This window comes from Peromyscus maniculatus, chromosome 11, assembly GCF_049852395.1.
Source record: "Peromyscus maniculatus bairdii isolate BWxNUB_F1_BW_parent chromosome 11, HU_Pman_BW_mat_3.1, whole genome shotgun sequence".
NCBI lineage: Eukaryota > Metazoa > Chordata > Mammalia > Rodentia > Cricetidae > Peromyscus > Peromyscus maniculatus.
The window spans coordinates 74,756,662-74,777,943 of record NC_134862.1 but is presented as its reverse complement, the minus strand read 5'-3'; the positions used below and the strand labels follow the sequence as shown (position 1 = coordinate 74,777,943).

General features: G+C 50.0%; 1 protein-coding gene and 1 long non-coding RNA gene across 10 annotated transcripts in view; one reads left to right on the top strand and one right to left on the bottom strand.

The window, feature by feature from the left end:
- Positions 1-21,282, top strand: part of Rcsd1 (RCSD domain containing 1) — a 62,086-nt gene that overhangs the window by 25,954 nt on the left and 14,850 nt on the right. For 2 of the 9 annotated variants that reach the window (XM_042258508.2, XM_042258504.2), the window contains exons 1-3: positions 10,136-10,257; positions 10,476-10,593; positions 20,584-20,685. In XM_042258508.2, coding sequence (XP_042114442.1) covers positions 10,501-10,593; positions 20,584-20,685 — 195 coding nt within the window. In that variant the 5' untranslated portion in view covers positions 10,136-10,257; positions 10,476-10,500. Of the gene's footprint in view, positions 1-10,119; positions 10,258-10,475; positions 10,594-20,583; positions 20,686-21,282 lie in introns of those variants that run through there. The other 7 variants (XM_042258509.2, XM_042258506.2, XM_042258510.2 and 4 more) reach the window with 5 other exon arrangements.
- On the bottom strand, positions 11,148-15,127 carry LOC121821332 (uncharacterized). The gene is made up of 4 exons (XR_013043376.1): positions 14,976-15,127; positions 14,086-14,389; positions 13,268-13,489; positions 11,148-12,034 (listed from the first exon to the last, which is right to left on the bottom strand). It is a non-coding gene; the product is annotated as an uncharacterized LOC121821332 (long non-coding RNA).

The following is a 21,282-nucleotide window of genomic DNA, read 5'->3' as shown; positions in this document are numbered from 1 at the left end:
CTTCGTCTCTGAGATTTCCCGCAAGTAGGAACTGATCCTGCAGTACCATGCACCTCCTAGGATGCAGAGAGAACTAAGAGCAGATGTCTGTAATGTATACACAGGAAGTATTCCATCTATATTGGCTCCTGTCTTCTTTCTCCTTTCCCAAGCTAATGACTTCATGACCTCTGCTGGAGATGTAGTCTGTTTATTGCCAGGAATATGAGTTTATGCTGGGTTATTCAAGGCTCTTAGCAAATCAAGGGTGTAGGGATGAAAGGAAATCACCTGTGTCCTATTGCTCTTGGAAATCTGTTTCTTCTGAGTGGCTGGTGAGGTCAAGTGGCTGTTTGAGCTTCAGATTGCTCCCGGGAGAAGGAACAGACAACCTTTTAAAATGTGTCTGAAGCTACTGTGAATTGGCTTAAGTTTCAGTTTTCCTAAAACCACCTTCCGGGCATGCATATTTACATTTAGTACCAAAATATCTTCATGCAGTTATTAGTAACTTTACCTCCTCTCCCCCTTCCCTCTGGGCATGTATGCCCTTTCCATAGACACCTGGGACTTGTAGTTGACATTTGAGAGGCTGGCAACTCCCTCACTGGGGTGTTTTCCAGGTTTTGTTCCCACGTTCAAGCCACACCTTCTTCAGAGAGCAGAGCTCGGAAATCTCATGTCAGCAATTCAACTTTTTTTCTATATTGAATATTTTATATTTTAATATATATTGACAATTATCTTTCTTTCCCTTAAAAATATATGATGGACAGCTTTATGCATCAGTTCTGAGTTGCTATCCAGTGGCACATGCCAGCACACATGTGCTCAATCACATACCTTTTTACATGACTGAGGTTATACCAGCACACTGAGCTTTTCCAACAGTCCTTTGTGTTGTTCGAATCTTAGATGGTCTTTTTTTTTTTTTTTTTTTTTTGGTTTTACGAGACAGGATTTCTCTGTGTAGTTTTGCACCTTTCCTGGAACTCACTCTGTAGCCCAGGCAGGCCTCGAACTCACAGAGATCCGCCTGTCTCTGCCTGCGGAGTGCTGGGATTAAAGGTGTGCGCTACCACCGCCCCGGCCTTAGATGGTCTTTTAATAAAAAAAAAACCCAGAGCCAGATATCAGGGTGAAAGCTGAAAGATCAGAGAAGCAGTACAGCCAGCCACTAGTTCTTCCCTCTACAAAATCCTCAGCCTAAAGAGAGTAAGCCCCTGTTTCCTCACACCTTATATACCTTTCTCTACCCTGCCATATTACTTCCTGGGACTAAAGGCGTGTGAGCTTCCCAAGTAAAAGCATGAGATCTCAAGTGCTGGGATCAAAGGTGTGTGCCACCACTGCCTGATCTCTATGTTTAATATCTAGTGGCTGGCTCTGTCCTCTGATCCTCAGGCAAGCTTTATTAGGGTACACAATATATCACCACAACTTTTATTTCAGTTGGCTCCCTCTTCCCTGCAGCCCCTAGAAACCTCATGAATGTCTTTCTGCAGAATTATCTATGTTCATATAGCTAACCAGTTGTATGTGTTTGTAAATCTACATACAGATGCAGGTGTAGACACATAAGAGGCAGCAGGTTTCCCGTAATTGGGAACCATACATTGACTTCACTACGTCTGTGATTCTCTATGTACGTTAGACTATTTTTGTCGAAGTTCAGAATGTCCTTCCATTCCTTTTAATGGTTTTGTAATAGCCTGTTATGTGGATAGACCATAAACCATTTCCTTTTTTATGGGTATTCTCTCTGTCACCAGTACTTCACTGCTGTAAACAGTGCTGTGGGCGGCCTCTGGGCCCGTAGACACAGGGCTTTTTACAGTCAGTGAGGTGGACAGATCATGAGGCTGAGCCGGGAGGATTTGTATAATCTAGTTTAATAGATGCTGCCAGGTTGCTTTGCCAGAACACTGGAACAACTCATATTTCCTCCAGCAGTATATGAGGGCTCCCTGGTGGGCTCTGGCTCCTCCACCTCCTCCTGCCTGCCCGTGTGAAAGGCACAGCAATCTCGGTGCTACTTAAATTCTCGTTTCCTTACAAGTCTGAGCGTCTTTTTATGTAGACTGGCTTTGGACATCTGCTTTTCTGTGATTGGCGTATTTGTGGTCTCGATTATATATATACTATTCTTGTCTTGTCAACCTGCTTTATATGACAGATGTTGCCTCCTTTTCGTCTGTGATACAAGTTCTTTCCCAGATCTACTGTTTTCTCTTATTTGTAGCATTTTTGCCATACATGTTTTTAGGGACTTGGGAGGAAGGCTCGGTCGGTAAAGGGCTGCTATGCCAGCTTGAGGACCTGAGTTCGGATTCTCAGCCCCCACATAACAGCTGGCTGTGGCCGTGTGTGTGCCTGTACAACCCCAGCCCTGGGGAGGCAGAGATGGGAGACCCCTGGAGTTCCCTGGACAACCCGTCTAGCTAAAACAGTGAACGCCAGGTTTAATGGGAAACCTTACCTCAAAAAATAAGGAGAGCGATCGACACAGACACCAACATTGCGTACACACTGTGCATGTGCACCTGCACACAGATGTGCACACACATACATGAACAAGTATGCATATACCACATAACCAGAAACAGGTTTCAAAAGTTGTAGTAATTATAGGGAACTTTTGTTTTCTGAAGGTTTCTTTTTTCTTTTAATAGCATCTAGGATCTCTGTCTCCATTTAAAAAGGGAAGCATGTCATCTCCATACTCATGTGTCTTGTAGTTTGCTGCTACATCAATTTGCCTTGGAAATCCCGGACCCCCAGAACCAAGTGTGGAAATTTAGCAAAGCTTGCTGAATCCTATGGTTGTAGCTTTCCTCAGGCTCCAAGCCCATTCTCTGACCCGATCCCATAGCAGATCCCGGACTGGAATAGCCCATGTTTTAGCTGCTTCTTCCCATCCCTCCCTCCTCCGCAACCCCTCCCCCATGCCCGCCTTAAATGGAAGTCTCCGCTTCCCAGCTCTTCTATACTTTGCCCTTTGCAGTGGTGGACTGGACGTGGAATGTCCCTGAACTCTCCATGCCCCTGCTCCAGACACGCCCAGTGTTCCGAGGTCCTTTCCGGTAGTCTCAGTAGGGCCACCCACCCTTCCCTGGACATTCAGCACTCTCTCTGGAAAGATGTCTGCATCACCGTGGGGTCTGTCCCACCGTGTTGGTTTTTACCGTCTCTCTTTGCAAATATTTTGGCCTGCGTTTAAAATCTTGCATTTAATAGGATACTTAGGCTGACAAACACTTTGCACACACTCTCTCCTTCAATTTCTTTTAAAGATTTATTTATTTTATGTGCACGTTTTGCCTGTGTTTGTCTGTACACTGTGTACACGCAGTAGCCTCAGAGTCCAGAAGAGGGTGTCGACTTCCTTGGAACTGGAGCTACAGATTGTTGTGAGCCACCGTGTGGGTGCTGGGAACTGAACCCCAGGACTCTGCAAGAGCAGTATGCACGGTCTCTGAGCCATCTCTCCAGCGCACTCATTTGGTTGTTATAGAAGCCTATGATGGTAAGAGTTGCTGTCTCCCTTCATAGACAAGGCCCTGAGAGTTCCAGAGGCGAAGTCATCCACCCACGTTATGTAAGAGTGAGCTCAGCGTGAGGCTTAAGTTTCTATTGCTCTGTCCCTGGCCACCTTGGGCCTGCCTCATCCTCATCCTCTCCCTACTTGCCCTTCCTGGGTTCCGGAGTCTGATCTACCGACACGTCCAGGTTTTCAGTTAAAAAAATAAAAAAGTGTTTTAAAAACTTTATTTGTGCTAGGCGGTGATGGCACACACCTTTAATCCCAACACTCAGGAGGCAGAGGCAGGCAGATCTCTGTGAGTTCGAAGCCAGCCTGGTCTATAGAGTGAGTTACAGGACAACCAGGCCTGTTACACAGAGAAACCCTGTCTCAAAAAACAAACAAACAAACAAAAAAACCACTTTATTTGTGTATGTATGTGTGTCTGTGTGTGAATGTCACATGTGTGCAGGTACCAACAGAGGCCAGAAGAGGGTGTTGGATCCCTGGATCACAGGCAGTTGTAAATCACCCGATGTGGGTCCTGGGGATTGAACTCAGCTCCCTGAAGAGCAGCAAGCACTCCTAGCCACTGAGACGTTTCTTCAGACTCACAGGAGCAGCTTTTTCATGTGGGTTCTGGGATGGAATCCAGGTCGTTAGGTTTGGATGGTGCGTGTTTTTACCCATGAGCCATCTCACTGCCCCTCCCCCCCTTCTTCCAGCTTGTGCTGTTTTCCAGCCTTTCATCCTGCCCGTCACGGTTCCAGCCTCAGTTCCGTTACCTTCTTACCGCGCTGGTCTTTAGTCTGCTTTTGTTTCCCATTTCTCCAGTTGGACTATCTCCTTAATCAGCACAGGGGCTAAGGCTTATTTCCCTGTGAACTCTCACTCCTTATTGCGTTAATGGATGCATTAAGAATTCTACTTCAAGAACTCTACCTGCTCTCCAGAAAAATGATGCTTATTCAAGACTTTGCAGGAGTGTTTTCTTACTTCTCAGTTGTCTTAAAATACCCACGACCATAAACTTACAGAAATCCGTGCTCAAGTTACCAAGCAGATTCTAAAACCTTCAGGGTCATAGTAAGTAAAACCAACCTAAAATATGAACAAGTTGGGGAGGTAATATTTGTTTTTAGTCCCCCATGCACATTATTTCATTTAATATTCACAATGATCGATCTTAGGTGCACAAAGCCATAGATACAGCCTCATTTTACAGAGGAGGAAAATGAAATTCTAAGGTCCCTGGCATGGAGACAGACTCTGCTCTTCCCACTGTTACATCCTCCTGGCCAGATCTTCAAGTCTCTGCCCAGGTGTCAGGCTGACACATAGGCCAGGGTGGTCCAGTCTGACCTCATTGCCAGCACTATCCTGACCCAGGCAAAAATGACCCCCGTTTCTACTCTGCTTTCTGAGAGGATGCCAAAGGTCATTTTCAATTCCAGGTCCTCTGTGTGAGAACTAGGCTAACAGTTCTCTTCTGGAAAAGCCGCATCTGTGGCCATCCCGGGTACTACCCAGACAATTAGGAAATGCAGGGTGTGCTCTAGGGTGATGGCGTAAAGCATTGCCTAAAGTGCCTACGAATCCACTGTTGATTTAAAAAGAAGGAAGAGAGGAAGAGAGGGAGGGAGGAGGGAGGGAGAGGAGGAGGGAGGGAGGGAGGGAGGGAGGGAGGGAGGGAGGGAGGGAGGAAGGAAGGAAGGAAGAAGGGAGGAAGGAAGGAAGGAAGGAAGGAAGGAAGGAAGGAAGGAAGGAAGGAAGGAAGGAAGGAAGGAAGGAAGGAAGAGAGAGAGAGAGAGAGAGAGAAACGTAATCATCTTGTGGGTCACCTGCTGAAGTCCCTATGTGTGGAGCAGGTTGGCTGGACTCCAGGGAGTAACTCCCCGGTTGCCCTGGAGAGGAGTTCAGATGTAGCTCCAGGAGGCTGGTTTATTTGTGTCTGAGCTCTCGTGAGCATTACTTCTTGGGTTGGGGCCAGTTTCTTTGTGGGTTCCCTGCTAGGAAGGCCTTCTTGCGTCTGGATTTCCTACAAGGAATATACTGTACACATGGGTCTGCCAGATCCCAGATCTTCAGTCCCCAGGGCAGACACTGTTTTTCCTTGGTAAGGGATCCAAACCCTCCTTTTCCTCAGTTTACTCCTGGGTGAAATGGGTATGAAAGTTACGAAAGAGCTCGCAGAACATTCAACCACTTAATTGAAGACAGATTTTAATTAAGTCTTCTAAAGAAACACCCTGTCCTAGGACAGGGTAGTTATTAAAAACCAGAGAAGACAACGCCCAGGGAAGGAATATGAGCTTGTAATGGATGTCTTAGCTCCATGCAGACGCAGGGTTCCAGTTGTTAAGTAATGGATTGATGAGGGGACATTCTCCCCCTAGGCCTCTGTTACTATTCCAGTAACCCTGACGAGCCGCCGAAGTTTAATGAAAATGTGCAAACTGGTTCTGGCGTGCTCAGAACCATCCCGGGCTGACTGTCTCTTCCCACTTTGGCTGTAAGGTCCTGATCTATATTTATCAGACCTTCAGAGTGTTAGTCCGGTGGTGTCGGTGTGCTGAGGCATGGTCTGTTCCTTCATTCTTCCCCCGAAGTTTGTGCGAGCGCCCAGGCTGTGCTTGGGGGTGCTCAGTGCCAGTGTGCCAGGCAAGGTCTGGGTCCACAGGCTCCCCGCACTCTTCAGTGCTAGACGGTGTTTTCCCAGTGAATTCAGTCATTTAAAATAATAAAGTGTTTCTCCTTCTGCTACTGGACAGTTCCACGTGCGTGACTTCCAAGAACAAACCAGGGCCAAGTCGACTCCGTGTACACGAGACACTTTCCTTATGTTTACAAACAGCCTATCAGTTGTGCCACTGAGAAGCCTTGCTATAGGGGGAGCTTCTTGTCGGGAATTTTGAGGGCACTGGGGCTGAGTGACAGTAGACAAATGAATCCAACAGTCGTGTTTTATAAAACCACCGCCGCAGATTCGTATCGACTAATGGGGAAAACTGTTCAGCTTCCTCCCTTCTGCCCACTGGCACCCAACGGTGTACGCCCAGGCCTCCTGGCTTCCACAGACAAGCCCTCGGCTGTGCCCTGGGTTTGCCTGGCCGGCCTCTTTCAGACTAGCCCTTGTCCTATCTTCTCACTACAGCTAATGCGAACCCACTCATCTGGGGAGCAGAGAATTCCGTGCGCATTCCCCAGAGTGACTCCGGAGAGAATTGATGTCCCTGCTCAGGGAGTATAACTAGCTCTCTGCCTCAGTTTCCCTAGCCATGAGAAGCCAGTGTTCCTCCCTCTCATCAACAGAAGCTATTGTGTTGCATAAGGTCTGTGGAGCCGCGTCCGTAGATGGGCTGGCACTGGGAAGGTGCTCGGGGCACTGTAGCTACTGGAATTACCAATGGGTTCTGCTGCCTATGACCTATGAGGTCCCAACTCAGATGGAAGCGATCTTAAGGGAGAGTCCTCTCCCCGACCCATCCTTGTGAGGTTCTCAACAGTAGGGACTCCGGGGCTCAGCCACACACACTCCTGTGGGCACCCCAAGCCTGGGACATCCTGAGTCTGCCCGAATAAAACTCCCACTCCTGGTTGTGCTGGCTCCAGCCCGAAGAGAGCCAGGAGAACGCCGCTGTAACAGGAGAGGCAGCAGCTGACAGGCAGACAGGCCTGGTCCTTGGGAAATTTGTTCTAATCTTAGAAGGCAGTCTTCACCTTCTGCTGTGGCCTGCCGGACAAATGTCACAGGCCTCAGATACACATACACTGTCACCACTGTGGTTCCTAGAGAAGGGTTTCTGTGGGTCTCTCTGGGTGGCTGCCAGAAAACCTGAGGCTTACAGCAGGAGGGACTCTCCAGAAGGTCAAAGTGTATCAGTAGGGTGAGCACAGCACAGAGCTAGGTGGTTCTGAACAGAGCTTGGAAAGAGACAGATTGTGTGTTCACTTGTTGATGAAAGGTGAATGAATTGTCGAGAAGTCAGGTGCATCTGACCTTCCGACCTTTCGACTCTGGGACGTGATGTCGCCGTCGTCTACAAAGTTCACAGTCAAGAACTGTGCAAGTGAGTTCAAAACAAAACACAACCCCGCATGATGTCTTAAGTAGCTTTGAGTCAGACTCTAGCTGTCCTCGGCTGACTATGGTCTGTGATTCTTCATTCCCACCTGAAGGAAGTCTCTGCTGTCACCTTGTAGGAGAAGCCAAGATTCAGCCCCCGAGCCTGACTCCCTCAATCCCACGCTGGTGTGGCTGGGTCTGTGTGCTCCATCTCACCCTTCCTGAACGCTCCTCCTCCTGAGTGCTGCCTCCTCCTTTTTCCTCAGCCCTGCCTGGACCCCTGGGCCTCTTCTCTTTGTCAGCAACACGCTTGTCTACCCAGAAGCCCCTTGACTCTGCCCTGCACCTCCCTTCTCCCCTTCCCCCTCCCATCGCCAGTGGGGATACCTCTAGGCAAATCAGGAGCATCTGCTGGGTATTCCCCCCACTGTGTCCTCACAGCACCCTCAGCTAGATGCTTCTCTCTTTGCCTTCTCCTCCCCTTCCTGGCCTCCTCTACATGGGTGGTGACCAGCCCCTTCCCTTTCGGTCTCCATCTATCAGGCTAAACCATCCTACTGTGTTCATGGCATGACCTCACGGACTGTGCATTCACGCGCTGCTATTCCTTTCTATTGGTCCATCTGCTCGCTCTCTCTCTCTCTCTCTCTCTCTTCTCTCTCTCTCTCTCTCTCTCTCTCTCTCTCTCTCTCTCTCTCTCTCTCTCTCTCTCTCCCTCCTCTTTCTCTGTGTGTGTATGTGTTCCTCATTCCCCTCTCTCTGAGACAAGGTCTCACATAGTCCAGGCTAACCTTAAACTTGCAACATGGCTGATGATGACCTTGAACTTCTGATCCTCCTGCCTCTACCTCCCAAGAGCTGGCTTTACAAGTGTGCACCACCATGCCCAGTTTAGGAAGTGCTGGGGCTTGAACTCTAGTCTTCGCGCGAGCACACTAACAGGGCTGCATCCAGTTAAAAAGCAGGGCCTTCTCTTAGCACCTGCATTCTCCTAGGGCTCAGCAAACAAAGGGTGTTTGTGGAGATCTGGACAACCAACTGGCTGCCCGCAGTCAGTGCTCACCAACTCAGGCATCTATTGTTTGGGAGGTCAAAAGGTCAAAAGGGGTCTTAATAACTGAAGTCAGTCTGGAGACACAAGGAGAGAAGCCATTCTCTTGTCTTTTTCAGTGTCCAAAGGCTGCCTGCCTTTGTGGACTTGTGGCCCTTCCCTTCACGGTCAAAGTCGGCCACGGCAGGTGGAAGGAGACTCAGCTCCGGTCCCCGACTCTGGCTTCCCCTCTGCTGTCCTCTCTCCTTCAGGGGTCATGTGGTTACACAGGATGCCCCCAGGCCATACAGAACGTGTCCCCTGCTTTAAGATCGGCTGATAGGCGACTTTATTTCCACCAGCTGCTTCACCTGCCATTTACCATGTGACCTTACGCAGTGACAGCTTCCAGGGACTAGGGTGTGGACACATTGGGTGGGGCCGGGGGACATCATTCTGTCTCTCATGGTGGCCGGCCTGTTTGTTGTACTTCAGTACTTGCTCCCAGAGGGGCAGGCTGCCCTCATCCTGTCCAGCTGGGCTCTTCCTCCAATGTGCTCCTCCATTCTCTGTGTCCTCAAAGTCTTGTGGCCACCTAGTGTACAAGGCAAGCCAGGGGTCATTCTGATGTCATAGATGCAGAGGCTGAGGCCTCAGGAGCTCATGTGACTTGGCCAGAGTTACCTGGAAAGAAGAAGTCCCGCAAGAAATAAGGATGTCCTAGAAAGGAGGATAGCCCGGAGGCTATCCTCAGCTAGTTTACTTGATGGCAGGCCTCCAAGAGCTCCCTGTAGTAGATGGAAGGAAGACACATATAAAGTAACAGAAGTGGTCAAAACCAGAGAGATGGATGAGGCCAGGAGGAGACAAGGACAACACATATATCTGTTTAGTGGTCCTGCCTTCCAAGAGTGAGAGCAAATTCCCTCCAGTTGCCCAACAGCCCCAAGATGAATCAAAATATCCAGCATCATGGGATTAAGAGGACATACAGCAGCCCTGCATGGTGGCACACACCTTTAATCCCAGGCAGAGGCAGGTAGATATCGAGTTTGAGGCCAACCTGGTCCACAGAGCGAGGCCCAGGACAGCCAGTGCTGCACAGAGAAATGCTGTCTCAAAAGACAAACAAATAAATGAGTGCATACGACTCTTGGGGAAGACCCAAGTTTGGCTCTCAATACCTACATTGAGTGACTCAGAACTGCCTATACCTCCAGTTGTGGGAGGACCCAGCACACTCTTCTGGCCTCTGCCACTTACAGGCACACACACAATTTAAACAACAAAAAGACATCTTCCAAACAAAAAGGAAGAACCGGCCATGGTTGCAGCGTCTGCCTCGAGACCAAACAGCAGATCCTTTAACATTTCAGCCCACATCAGCCTAAGGAGCGAACTGTGTTCCGTAACCCATGTTTATATGACAGATTTCACTTAGCACTACCCATGCACTGAGTGGGCACTAGAGGACTGAGCCTGTTACCCAGGAAACTCATCATAAGCGCTGGCTGTGACAGCTGGGACATGCTCATCACTTCCTCTGTGAGGTTGTCCCTGATGCCCCCCTCCCCCTGCTCTTGAATAGGGTGGTGAGTCCACCCAGCACAGAGTGGCCCTTCTCATCATGATACTTGTTATCACCAACCAGGCCTTCAGGTAGACCGGAAGCCCTTCGAGCTCCAATACCGTGAATTTTACCCTGTAATCCCCATCCTTCACCACGATTGGGTACACAGCTGCTGCCCCACCCCTCGGTCCCTGAGGGGCTGAGGACAAAAGCCCTCTGCTGATCCTTGCAGCAAACCGATTCTGTCCTTGAAGACCCCTAGGGTTGGATTCCTATTTTATAATCATCTCATGGCTCCTTCCCCCAGCAGGTGACTGGAAGAAACTCCTCAGATGTGTCAGCAGTACAAGGCAGGCTGGGAACAGGAAGATCCTATACATGGAGCATGTACAACGCAGGGAAGAGGTCAGGACTATGGAAACAAAGTCAGTTTTCTCTCCATCACCGTCTCTATCTCCAGTCAATAGGCCCCTTAGGCTGGGTGTGAAGGATTTGCTATCTTTTAAAGTAATAACGTGATTGAGAGCTAATTAACACGCTGTAAACTCCGTGGATTTAAAGTAAACAGTGCTGGCAGGATGGCTAGGGGAGAGGTCTCCAGGCCCGACAACTGGAGTTCAAGTCCCGGGACCCACTTAATGGGAAGAAAGAAATGACTCTAATCTCCAACATGCACACTGTGGCACCTGAGTGTGAGTGCACAGATACACACACACACACACACACACACACACACACACACACACACACACTTAGTAAATAAGTAAATGTTAAAAATCAATGGGTGCTGGGCGTGGTGGTGCACACCTTTAATCCCAGCACCTTTGAGGCAGAAACAGGTGGATCTCTGTGAGTCCGAGGCCAGCCTGGTCTACAGAGTGAGTCCCAGGACAGCCAGAGCTGTTACAGAGAGAAACCTGTCTCGAAAAACCAATAAATAAATAAGTGACTATTACAGGCAATTAGAATTGGCGTGTTGGCTCATGCCTATAATCCCAGCACTTGGGAGGCTGAGGCAGGAGGATAGCTGTAAGTTTGATATCAGCCTGTGCTACAGAGTAAGACCCTGTCTCAAAATGTGGGGGAGGGGAGCGCAATGAAACAATTCGTATTGTATCTGCAGATGTGTACAGCCATCATCAGTCAATATCAGAGCATTTTCTTTAATCATCTCCAAAAGAAGAAGCCCGCCTCTATAGCCATCACCCCGCTTCTGTCCCCCCACCCACTCCGGGCAACCACTAATCTGCTTCCGTCTTTACAGATGTGCCTGCTCTGGACGTTCCATACAAATACAATCAAATGATAAGAGGTATTTAGGGCTGCCTTCTGGTTAGTGTAATGTTTACTGTAGTTATCTGCGTTCCACATGTATCAATATTTCATTCTCCTTTCTAAAGATTATCGCTGTGTGTGATAGAAGGGGCTGCGTGTGTGCCGTGGGGTGCGTGCGAAGGTCAGAGGGCAGCCTGGAGAGCCAGCTCTCTGCGGAGGTTACCGGGGTTATTCTACAAGCCTTTTACTTGCTGAGCCGTCTCCTGAGCCCCTGCTTTTCATTCCCTCTGTAGGTGGAGATCATTCCACTGCGTGAGTGTGCTGCCTTCTACTGCTCCATTCATTGGCCAGTGGACAGGAAGCTGCTATTTTCACTCAAGTGCTTTGATTGCCGTAGGGATCCCATAGCTAGGACGTGTGCTCACAGTTCCTGTGAAATGGTCCTGGGGATGGTAAATGAGTAAAGGATGAAGTAAGAGTACCTGCTACGCACCCACCTTGGTGATAAAGTCGCCCATCATAGTGGTTGGCACAGGATGTCCCACTCTTAAGGGAAGAATGTGGTGTCTTTAGTCAGCTGGGCCTTCGGTACTGCAGAGGGAACAGAAGAGTAAGAGAAGACTAGGCGCCGGGCGGTGGTGGCGCACGCCTTTAATCCCAGCACTCGGGAGGCAGAGCCAGGCCGATCTCTGTGAGTTCGAGGCCAGCCTGGGCTACCAAGTGAGTTCCAAGAAAAAGCGCAAAGCTACACAGAGAAACCCTGTCTCGAAAAACCAAAAAAAAAGAGAGAGAGGGAGAGAGAGAGAGAGAGAGAGAGAGAGAGAGAGAGAGAGAGAGAGAGAGAGAGAGAGAGAAGACTAGGCCTAACTCTGAGCCTTCCTTAGCCCATTCAGGCAAGCTGCTAGCCTCATAACCAACAACAACAGGGAACAGTCATTGAACCCTTCCCATGACAAGCCCTTTTCTAAGCATTTTACATGCATAACTCATTAGGTCTTACTGATGGCTCTGTAACATAGTACTATCATAATAATTCCCGCTTTACAGATGGGAACCTGGGACACAAAGTTTGGTAACCACTGCATCCCATGTGGCTGGAACTTGACCTGACCACGGGTATGGAGGGAGTGCAGAAAGGATAGACACATGCCCAGGAAAGCTGGGGACAGGTGGGCTGTGCAGACTCTGATGGAACGGTACCAACTACCGCTACAAACCTTAGAGAGCATCAGCATGCTTGTTATCAGGGTTGGGCGGGGTTGGGGGAGGGGTAGCTAGTCTCAGTAGGATGTGTTTGCAGAGGAGCGAGCGTCTCCAGCTCAACTTCCAGGATGAGGGAGCTGCAGTTGTAGTTTTTGCTCACACTGATCACTCCTTCCTAAACACTCACATGGGGCCAGAAGTAAGCCTTGCCCAATCCGAGCCTGACCCAAATGGGAAAGGCTCCGCCAATTCCCTGTGAGTCAGAGGCCTTGATCCTTGACATGACCAGCTCACGTCAAACAGTACACACTCACTCAGGACTCCACTGGCTCAGGACTTCCCTCGTTCCCTGTGGTTAACATGTAGGCCCTCAGAACAGGAAATGCGGGGGCTAGCATTTGGGCCCCATCAATCTGAAGCCTGGCCTGCACCCACCCAGAGCGTGGTCAGTGAACCCTGCCTGGAACACAAGACTCATTCCCCAGTCAAGTAGGGGCTCCGTGGCTGTTAGTCTGCTTCTTGCCATCTGTAAGAGGAGGAGGGTGCGGCCACCAAACACCAGGACATGCGTTGCAAATTGTGTGGAAGCAAAGGCTGATGGGTATCAATAACCTCACTTACAAAACAGGAAAGCGAGGCTCAGTGAGGTGCTGTTTGGTCAGCTTTCCATTGCTGTGCTCACAAACACCCAAGTGAAATCAACTTTAAAGTAGGAAAGCTTTGTTCAGGTGTGTGGCTTCGGAGGTTTCCAGGGCCAGCCGGTCTTGCTGCTTTGGGCCTGTGGTAGCATATTACATCATAAGGGGAGTGGACAGTGGAGGAGACTTGCTCACTTCGTGGCAGCTAGGATACAAAGGGAGAGGGGAGGTCAGGGTCGAAATATACCCTGCTAGGGTGTGTCCCCAGTGACTTAATGCCCTAACACGAGACCCAACTTCTCAAAGGTTTCACCCCCTCTCAAGAGCAGGATGGAAAACAAGCCTCGAACACATGGGTCTTGTAGACCCATGCAGCAGAGGCCCCTACCCTCCACGCATCCAATGCAGCCAGAAGCCCCGTGCCTGACTCTGGATCTATTGTTCTCATCTATTGTCCCTGTCCCTTTCTAAGCCTAAATAGTTTCTTTCCTTGTATTGTGCCACGGCTCACAGGTTTTTCAGAAAACGTATCTCCCAGATTACATTGCTAAACTCCAAGCACTGTCGTGGACATCCCTGTTTCCTCTGTTACCCACCAAGGTTACCGGGGCGTTCACCCAAACTCTAACCCTGCTTCTGTTCCTGCTGTTATACCTGCTGGTCCCCACCTAGAGGACTCCCCAGGGCTCCTGCCCTAGGCACCCGGACTGTGTCCCATAGTCACCCTGCTGGGGTCACTGGGCTGTAATACCAAGTCCCAGATGAAGTGGAAAGCCCAGAGAGACCCAAAGGAGGACTCACCCCTTGCCAATGCCTGGGGCTCCTTTGGTGGGTTGAGCATTTGACGTGGGTTTTCCCTCGAAGGGAGTTGCAGAGGCCAAGGAACTTCCATTTTCAGGTCCTCAAATCCTACAAGTGGGTAGCTTGGAGATGTTTGGGACTTTTTTGGTCTGTGTGAAAGAAGTGTTTGTTCTCACGTGGCCGTTTCTATTCTTCTATCTCAAGTATTTGCTGTTGTTGCTCACCTCCACCTTCTATTTTCTTGTGGAACAGTCTGTTCACAGCTTGAAGGCATCACTTGTTCCCACAATGCATTTGACAGCATCTGGAGATGCTCAAGGGAGAATGGATGAATGAACCTCCGAGAGGGATGAGGGACACCACATGTAATTCATGTGGAACTTGTGGGGTTTCTTGTCCCCCTATTCACTTCAGTCAGGGAACCTTGTGGCACTGTTCCACCCCATCTGCAATCCACACTCAGTGTCTCCCCTGGAGCACCAGGGGTGGTCCACCTCCACGGATAAAGGCAGAGAAGATGGGGCAGAGTTCAGCCTTTCATCTCTGTCCTCCCCTGGTCTGTGTTTCCTCTGATTTGATCCAACCTTGTGACTTCCACTGCCATCCCTACCTGGGCACCCTCGTGTGCCTGGCTTTGTTTCCGCCTCCGGTCTCTGGACTCAGGTGTGTATTCAACTCTCTCTACCGTGTCTCAGCTAGGATGCCTGTGAGACATCTCAAACTTCCATGACCAAGAGAGTGCCATTCCCTCCCCACAGGCCCCAGCCACTGTTCCTTCCCCAACCCAGTCAGGTGTCCCATTGTCCATCCCAAAAGTCCAGACACCATTTTTGATTTTGCTGTGTCCTTCACACCTACACATGCTTCATCACTAATGCCAGCAGTTTTACCTTCAAACTCTCTTTTCTCCCCATCCCCCGGCTGCACGTCTGGTCCGCTCCACTGCCGCCTGCTAGCTAGATCAGGCCGGGCTAGCACCTGCCTTTGGTCCCGGTCCCGTTCTCATCCATCTTCTGCCTGCAGCCCCTTGATGTCACCACTCACCCAGAATGGAACACCAACTGCTTGTGATAATGTATCCGAGGGGGCCGGTCCCACACTAACTCTGACCTATCCTTTACCTCCCCACCCAACTCCAGTCCCTGCCTCGTTTATCTCTGCTCTTCCTCATCCTGTTCCTGTTTGGGATTCTGCTCAGAACACCTCCCCTCCCTGTCTTTTCCCTGCCTGGGATTTAACCGCGATACTCCTTTCTCAGAGAGATCTCTCCACACCCTCATAGAAAGGATGACCTCCTTTGCCTCTGTCATATCCCGTAACAATCCCATACCACCTTGTGGATGATCTGTCTGCATCTCCGTTGGTGCTTTCCCTCACAGGAATAGAAATTCTGGAAGGGCAACAATTCTGCCTTGTTCACTGTTACACTTAGAGCCTAGAACAGGATCTGTGAGGAGAGGAGATGGAGACACACCCTCCGGTGAAGGGGTAGGGTTTGTGGGGCCTGAGATCTGGGGAAAGCTGGCTCTCTAGAACCAAGGTGGTTCCCATACCATCGCTAACTCACTTAACAGAAAGTTACTCTGCAGAGTGGGTTTCACTGTTCTCCTCTAGAAGAGGTAAAAATCAGACAAGGTCTCACTGCTCTAAGAACAGTGCTCATAGAGACAGGTAGGATAAATGGACCTGCCTCGTCTGGTCCAGTAACCTCTCCATCATCCTAGGATGGCAATGAGGGAACACTGGGATAGACAGAAGCATTAGGAACAAAGAGAACACCCAAGATGCTACCCTGATCCTTCCCAAGTGATGCTGAAGAGCTTTGAAAGGGATGGAAACTCTTCCTAGGAGATAGCCCTGTCTTAAGATCCTTTTCCTCTCTGGAGGACCAAAAAAGCTAGCATCTCATGCCTTTGAGGCTCTGGGTTCACTGTTCGAGTGAGCAAGGAACCTCCTTATTGGCTAAGAGCAAAAGATCCCTCACCCTCAGGCACAGACCTCTCATTGCTGGGCACAATGAGGCTTCTCAGCATCCCTTGTTCCCCTACACTGTGGTCCAGAGACTGTTAGTCACTTCGATTTTGGAACAGCGAGGAGGGTGGAGAGCAGGGCAGAGCCAGAGAGGTAGCAGCCCTTCTGGACCATACACAAAGGCTCTACTGTGTGGATGGTCAGCAGCCTCCAAACTGTATTTACTCAGCATGGCAACATCGTCCAGGAAGTTCCACACAGTCTAGACATAAGCTCCTCAGTTCTCACTCAGAAAACCCCACAGACACGGAAAGAACACACCACAGGTGATTTTTTTCCTGGCCTCGGCAGAGTCAGACACTTTTGCAACTGTGGTCTCAAAGGTAGCTGGCAGAGCCAGACTGGCTTGGTGGCAGGAAGGGTGTAGTGAGCAAGATCCAGGCCCAGAAGGATGATGTGGAGGCTGGGCCTGCAGCCAGGTGTGGTCCACTGGGTGAGTGGAGGGTGTCAGGGGCTGTAGGAGCAGGGGTCCGGGTCCTACACTGGCAGACAGGCTGAATGAGAGAGACAAAGGAACGAGGCCTGGGTGAGCACATTCTACACTTCATGCCCCGTGCTAAGTACTTTAAGAACCAGGAAAAAAAGATATTTATCCAGGGAGCCTGAGGGTCTTGGGGATGCCTAGAAGGTAGAGATGCTGAAGTCATTCTTTGTTTTTGTGTTTTGTTTTGTTTTGTTTCAAGACAGGGTTGCCCTATGTAGCCTTGGCTGTCTTGGAACTCACTCTGTAGACCAGGCTGGCCTCAGACTCACAGAGATCCGCCTGTCTCTGCCTCCCCAGTGTTGGGATTAAAGGTGTGCACCACCACCGCCAGGCTGAGGTCTTTCTTAGAACCAAGAATACATAGGTTACGGATGGCGCTTAGTTGGTAGAGCGCTTGCCTAGCATGCACAAAACCCTGGGTTCGGTTCCCAGTGCCACATAAGACTGGGCATTGTGGTCGAGGTATGTAATCTCAACACTTAGAGAGAGGAAGCAAAGAGATCAAAAGTTCAAGATCGCCAGGCGTGGTGGCGCACGCCTTTAGTCCCAGCACTCAGGAGGCAGAGACAGGAGGATCTCTGTGAGTTCAAGGCCAGCTGGTCTACAAAAAGCAAGTTCCAAGACAGCCAGGGCTACACCAGAGAAACGCTGTCTCAAAAGCAAACAAACAAAAAAGCTGAAGATCATCCTCAGCTACACAGTGTGCTTAAGAGGTAGCTTGATTTACAGAAGACCTGATGAGGATGGGGTACAGTACAGGAGACAGTGAGAGTGTGGCCTTACTAATATCCTCAGAGCCCAGTGGGGTCCCCAGCCTGGGATGGACTTGCACGTTGTTGCACCCACTGTTGGAGCTTTGTGGCTCGGAGCGTCATACAAGATGGCGGCCAAGCGTCACGTGGGCTGAGCCACCAGCCTGGAGACCACGCTGCCTCCTTCCACTGCCCCTGTGCAGCTCAGTGGCTGATGATCATTTTGGTGCTTACATAATAGCCCTTCACAGTTCTTCAAGCGCGCTCCCGGGACATATTACTTAACTCGTGGCCCCCCGCTGGGTGTCAGGGTCAAGCTATTCCATGGCGAGTCCCATTTGGTTTCTCCGGTGTGCCCTTGGCTAACTGTGTGTCTCTGGGCTTCAGTGTGTACAGCAGTCACATGTCAGTATTCCGAAATTTAGGAAAGGAGGTGTTCTGGAGATGAGTGGGGGTGAGAAGCCTTGTCAGTTAAAGAGAATTCATTAGCCTAGGGGACTTCAGGAAATAAACTCTGTACCAGAACTTTCCCTTTCACCCAACCTGTAAGCCCTAAGTGCTTCCAGAAGCCTCACCTTCCCCTGCTGCCGAGGCCCTTGGCAAACACAGTTTTGAGATGGGGAAGTTCCGGTGTTTTTGGACACACACACACACACACACACACACACACACACACACACACACACACACCCTGCCCCGTGGCTCTATTTTTAACTGGAATGTCTCTTCCTGCACCACCAGCCTTCAGCGCCTGAAAGCTGAGGTAGGTTGCGCCGTCAGCAGGACTGGAGTAATAAATAGCAGTGGACAGAGGCCACGCTGGTGTGGAGCAGGAAGCTAGACAGATGGACAAACCAATCCACCCCTCATCTTTGCCAAGGGCAGCTCGAGTCACCACACTCTGTCCCTAAAGCCTTTCTGATGCTCCCGGACATTGAAGTACGGGTCTCTGACCACAACTGATATGGCCAGTGGGAGGATCAGACATGGACCAGTCCTGAGCCCATCCAACAGCCTCTTCGGATGGGCTCCAGGCTTCCAGGGCTTTCCCAGAAACTTTCGGGAAATTGGGCATCTTGAATAGAGGTGAATCATTTGAAGTCCTCCTTGAAATCAGCGTTAGTGTTTAGACTGGAGTGGGGATGAGCGTAAGTACCTGACTTTGGTCCTAGAACAGCCTTTCACGTCAGGAGGTCTGAGGCTCTGCACAAATTTCCTTTCCAGTTATCTATGTCTACTCCCCTTGGTTGCCAGGAGGTAGCAGGGACCAAGTAAAAAAAAAAAAAAAAAAAAAAAAAAAAAAAAAAAAAAAACCACTTAGTACCAAAAGGACGTGGAAGTGTCTGTGCACAGGGGTCTAAGTGGCATAGAGATGCATGCTTACTGCTGGAGTGAGGCCCCATCCATCTCCGACGCCATGATACCCGTGGGGAGGCAGAGATGGAGTTTCTCAAACCGCTACCCAAGTCCTTCCAAGACAAAGGGAGGGAGATGAGGTTCTCTGCCTGTGTTAAGAAATATCACCATCATGGTGATTTAAAAAAAAAAAAAAAAGCAAAAGCCTAATAGCTCTAGGATTGAGCACATAAGACCACCAAAAAGCCAAGAGGTGGGGCCAGCAAGATGCCTCAACAGGCGAAGGTGTTTGCCGCCAAGCCTGACAACCTGAGTTCAATTCCTGGGAGCCACTGTCTCCCCCAGGCAGCAGACAGGATAAGGGGTCTGCAGGAACTCAACCAGAGACTTGCTTAGCCCCTCTGGTGTGAGCCTGGGCGGGGCCGGCACCGGTGTGAGCCTGGGCAGGGCCGGCACCAGTGTCTCTCCTTGGGGCTATCTGAGTTTGGTGACTGACTGTTTAATGGCAGTGGGGGGGTGGCTGGGGAGGGACAAGGAACAGGGTTGTTGTTATTATGACTGGCTATGGGTCCAGCTTGCAGTTCCGAAAGTTGTCTTCTGTCCTACACACACACACACACACACACACACACACACACACACACACACACACACACACTTTAAAAAGCAAAAACAGAAGGAGCTAGGTATGGTGGTGCTCACCTATAATTCCAACACTCGGAAAAGAAAAGGTAGGAAGGTCATGAGGTCAAGGTCATCTTAGTTTACAGAACAAGACCCTGTATCAGAGAGAGAAAGTAAATCCAAAACCAGGTTATTATGTAGACCACGTGTATGTAGCAGAAGTGAGGTGCCATGTCCAGGGTCAGTAACTCACCCTGTGTCATGGTGACAAGGGGCACATGGGATGGACTATGCCCTCTAGGCATCTTGGCCTAAAACATCAATAAACTAATGTCCAGGACTGAAGGCTAGACCCATGGCCAGTCATAATAACAACAGCCCTGCTGCTCGTGCCCCTACCCCCCACCCCTGCAGCCATTAAACAGTCAGTCAGCAAACTCAGAGTGGCCTAAGGAGAGACGCTGGCACCACCCCTGCCGAGGCTGGACCACCCCTGCCGAGGCTGGACCACCCCTGCCCAAGCTGGACCACCCCTGCCCAAGCTGGACCACCCCTGTTGAGGCTAGACCACTGAAACAATGTGAGAGAGGTGGAGCAGGTCTCTGAGTCCCAGGGGCCCCCTTCTCAGCCAGTCTGCTCCTGCCTCTCATTCATTAATTTAATAAATGGTCACTGTCACCCAAGGCATTAGTCAAGTAGGGAAAACAAAGTCATACACATTTGGGTGTGAAAATTCTAGAAAGGGCAAATGCTCTCTCTGTTTCCTACAGAGGCTCTAGCTCCAAATGCATTTTGCCACCCCACTGTACCCCCGTTTTTCAGAGTCATTAAACAGGGGACAGAGGTTTGCAGACTATTGTTGACACTTCCCATGTCTGGCGGGTCTTTGCAGAGTGAGAAACCCTGCCCTGACTGCCTCCAATCCCTGATCCTGTCTAGGACAAGGCCTTATTTTATTTGTCTCCAAGGGTACATCCAGAACCCCAGTACATTGTAGCTACTCACTAAATGTAGATGACTGAATAGTGTGTGTGTGTGTGTGTGTGTGTGTGTGTGTGTGTGTGTGTGTGTAGTTGTTGTTGTTTTTAATCTTGAATATGGGAGCCAGTTGCAAAATACTGTTAAAAATATCTCATCCCAGAATTCCTGATGGAACCACAAAACAGGTGCCTTTCGTGGCACCCCATGGGACCCTTTGAAGAGCAGAGTGTACACTTGCTGATTAACGTGTGCCTCTCTTTTGTTTGCCAGGAAAGAGCCGCAGAGACTAACTCCAACGTGGACAGCTCAGCACAGCCTTCCGTGGCTCAGCTGGCTGGGCGGTTTCGGGAGCAAGCAGCTGTAGCCAGGGAGGTGAGTCTGGAGACTTGGTGCGTCCTCTTCCGGGAGGCGACTAGAGGAAGGGGAAGCCTGTCAGGCCCTGAGAAGAAAGAGGGCAGGAGGAGTCTTGGCAATGACCAAATTAGGAAGAGAAGCCAGAGAGGGTCCCTCTGAATGTGAGGAATGTGCCACCACTGGCTTGAGCCTGGGCAGAATCCTTCCCTACCAGAGTCAGGCTCCCACTGTGGTGAGGAAGGCTGAGAAACAGGCAAAGTGTGGACTCCTTTTCCTCATGAGCATCCACTGACACAGACAGGTGCGGTACCCCTCTGTCCAGCCCGCCTCCTGCTTCTAGCCTAAGATGCAGGAGATAGGCAAGGCTGCATTAGATCTGGAACTGAGAATGTGGAAGCACATTCCAAAAAGAAACCAGGAACGTAGGACCAGCAGATTCTAGAAGAATCCTACTGAAAAAGAAAATGCCTTTTTTTTTTTTCAAAGTGTTACGACTTTGGACAGTTGAACTAGATTTTCTCAGTTCTCACTCCCATTAGAAGTGAGCTGAGGCCGGGCAGTGGTGGCTCACACCTTTAATCCCAGCACTCGGGAGACAGAGGCAGGTGGATCTCT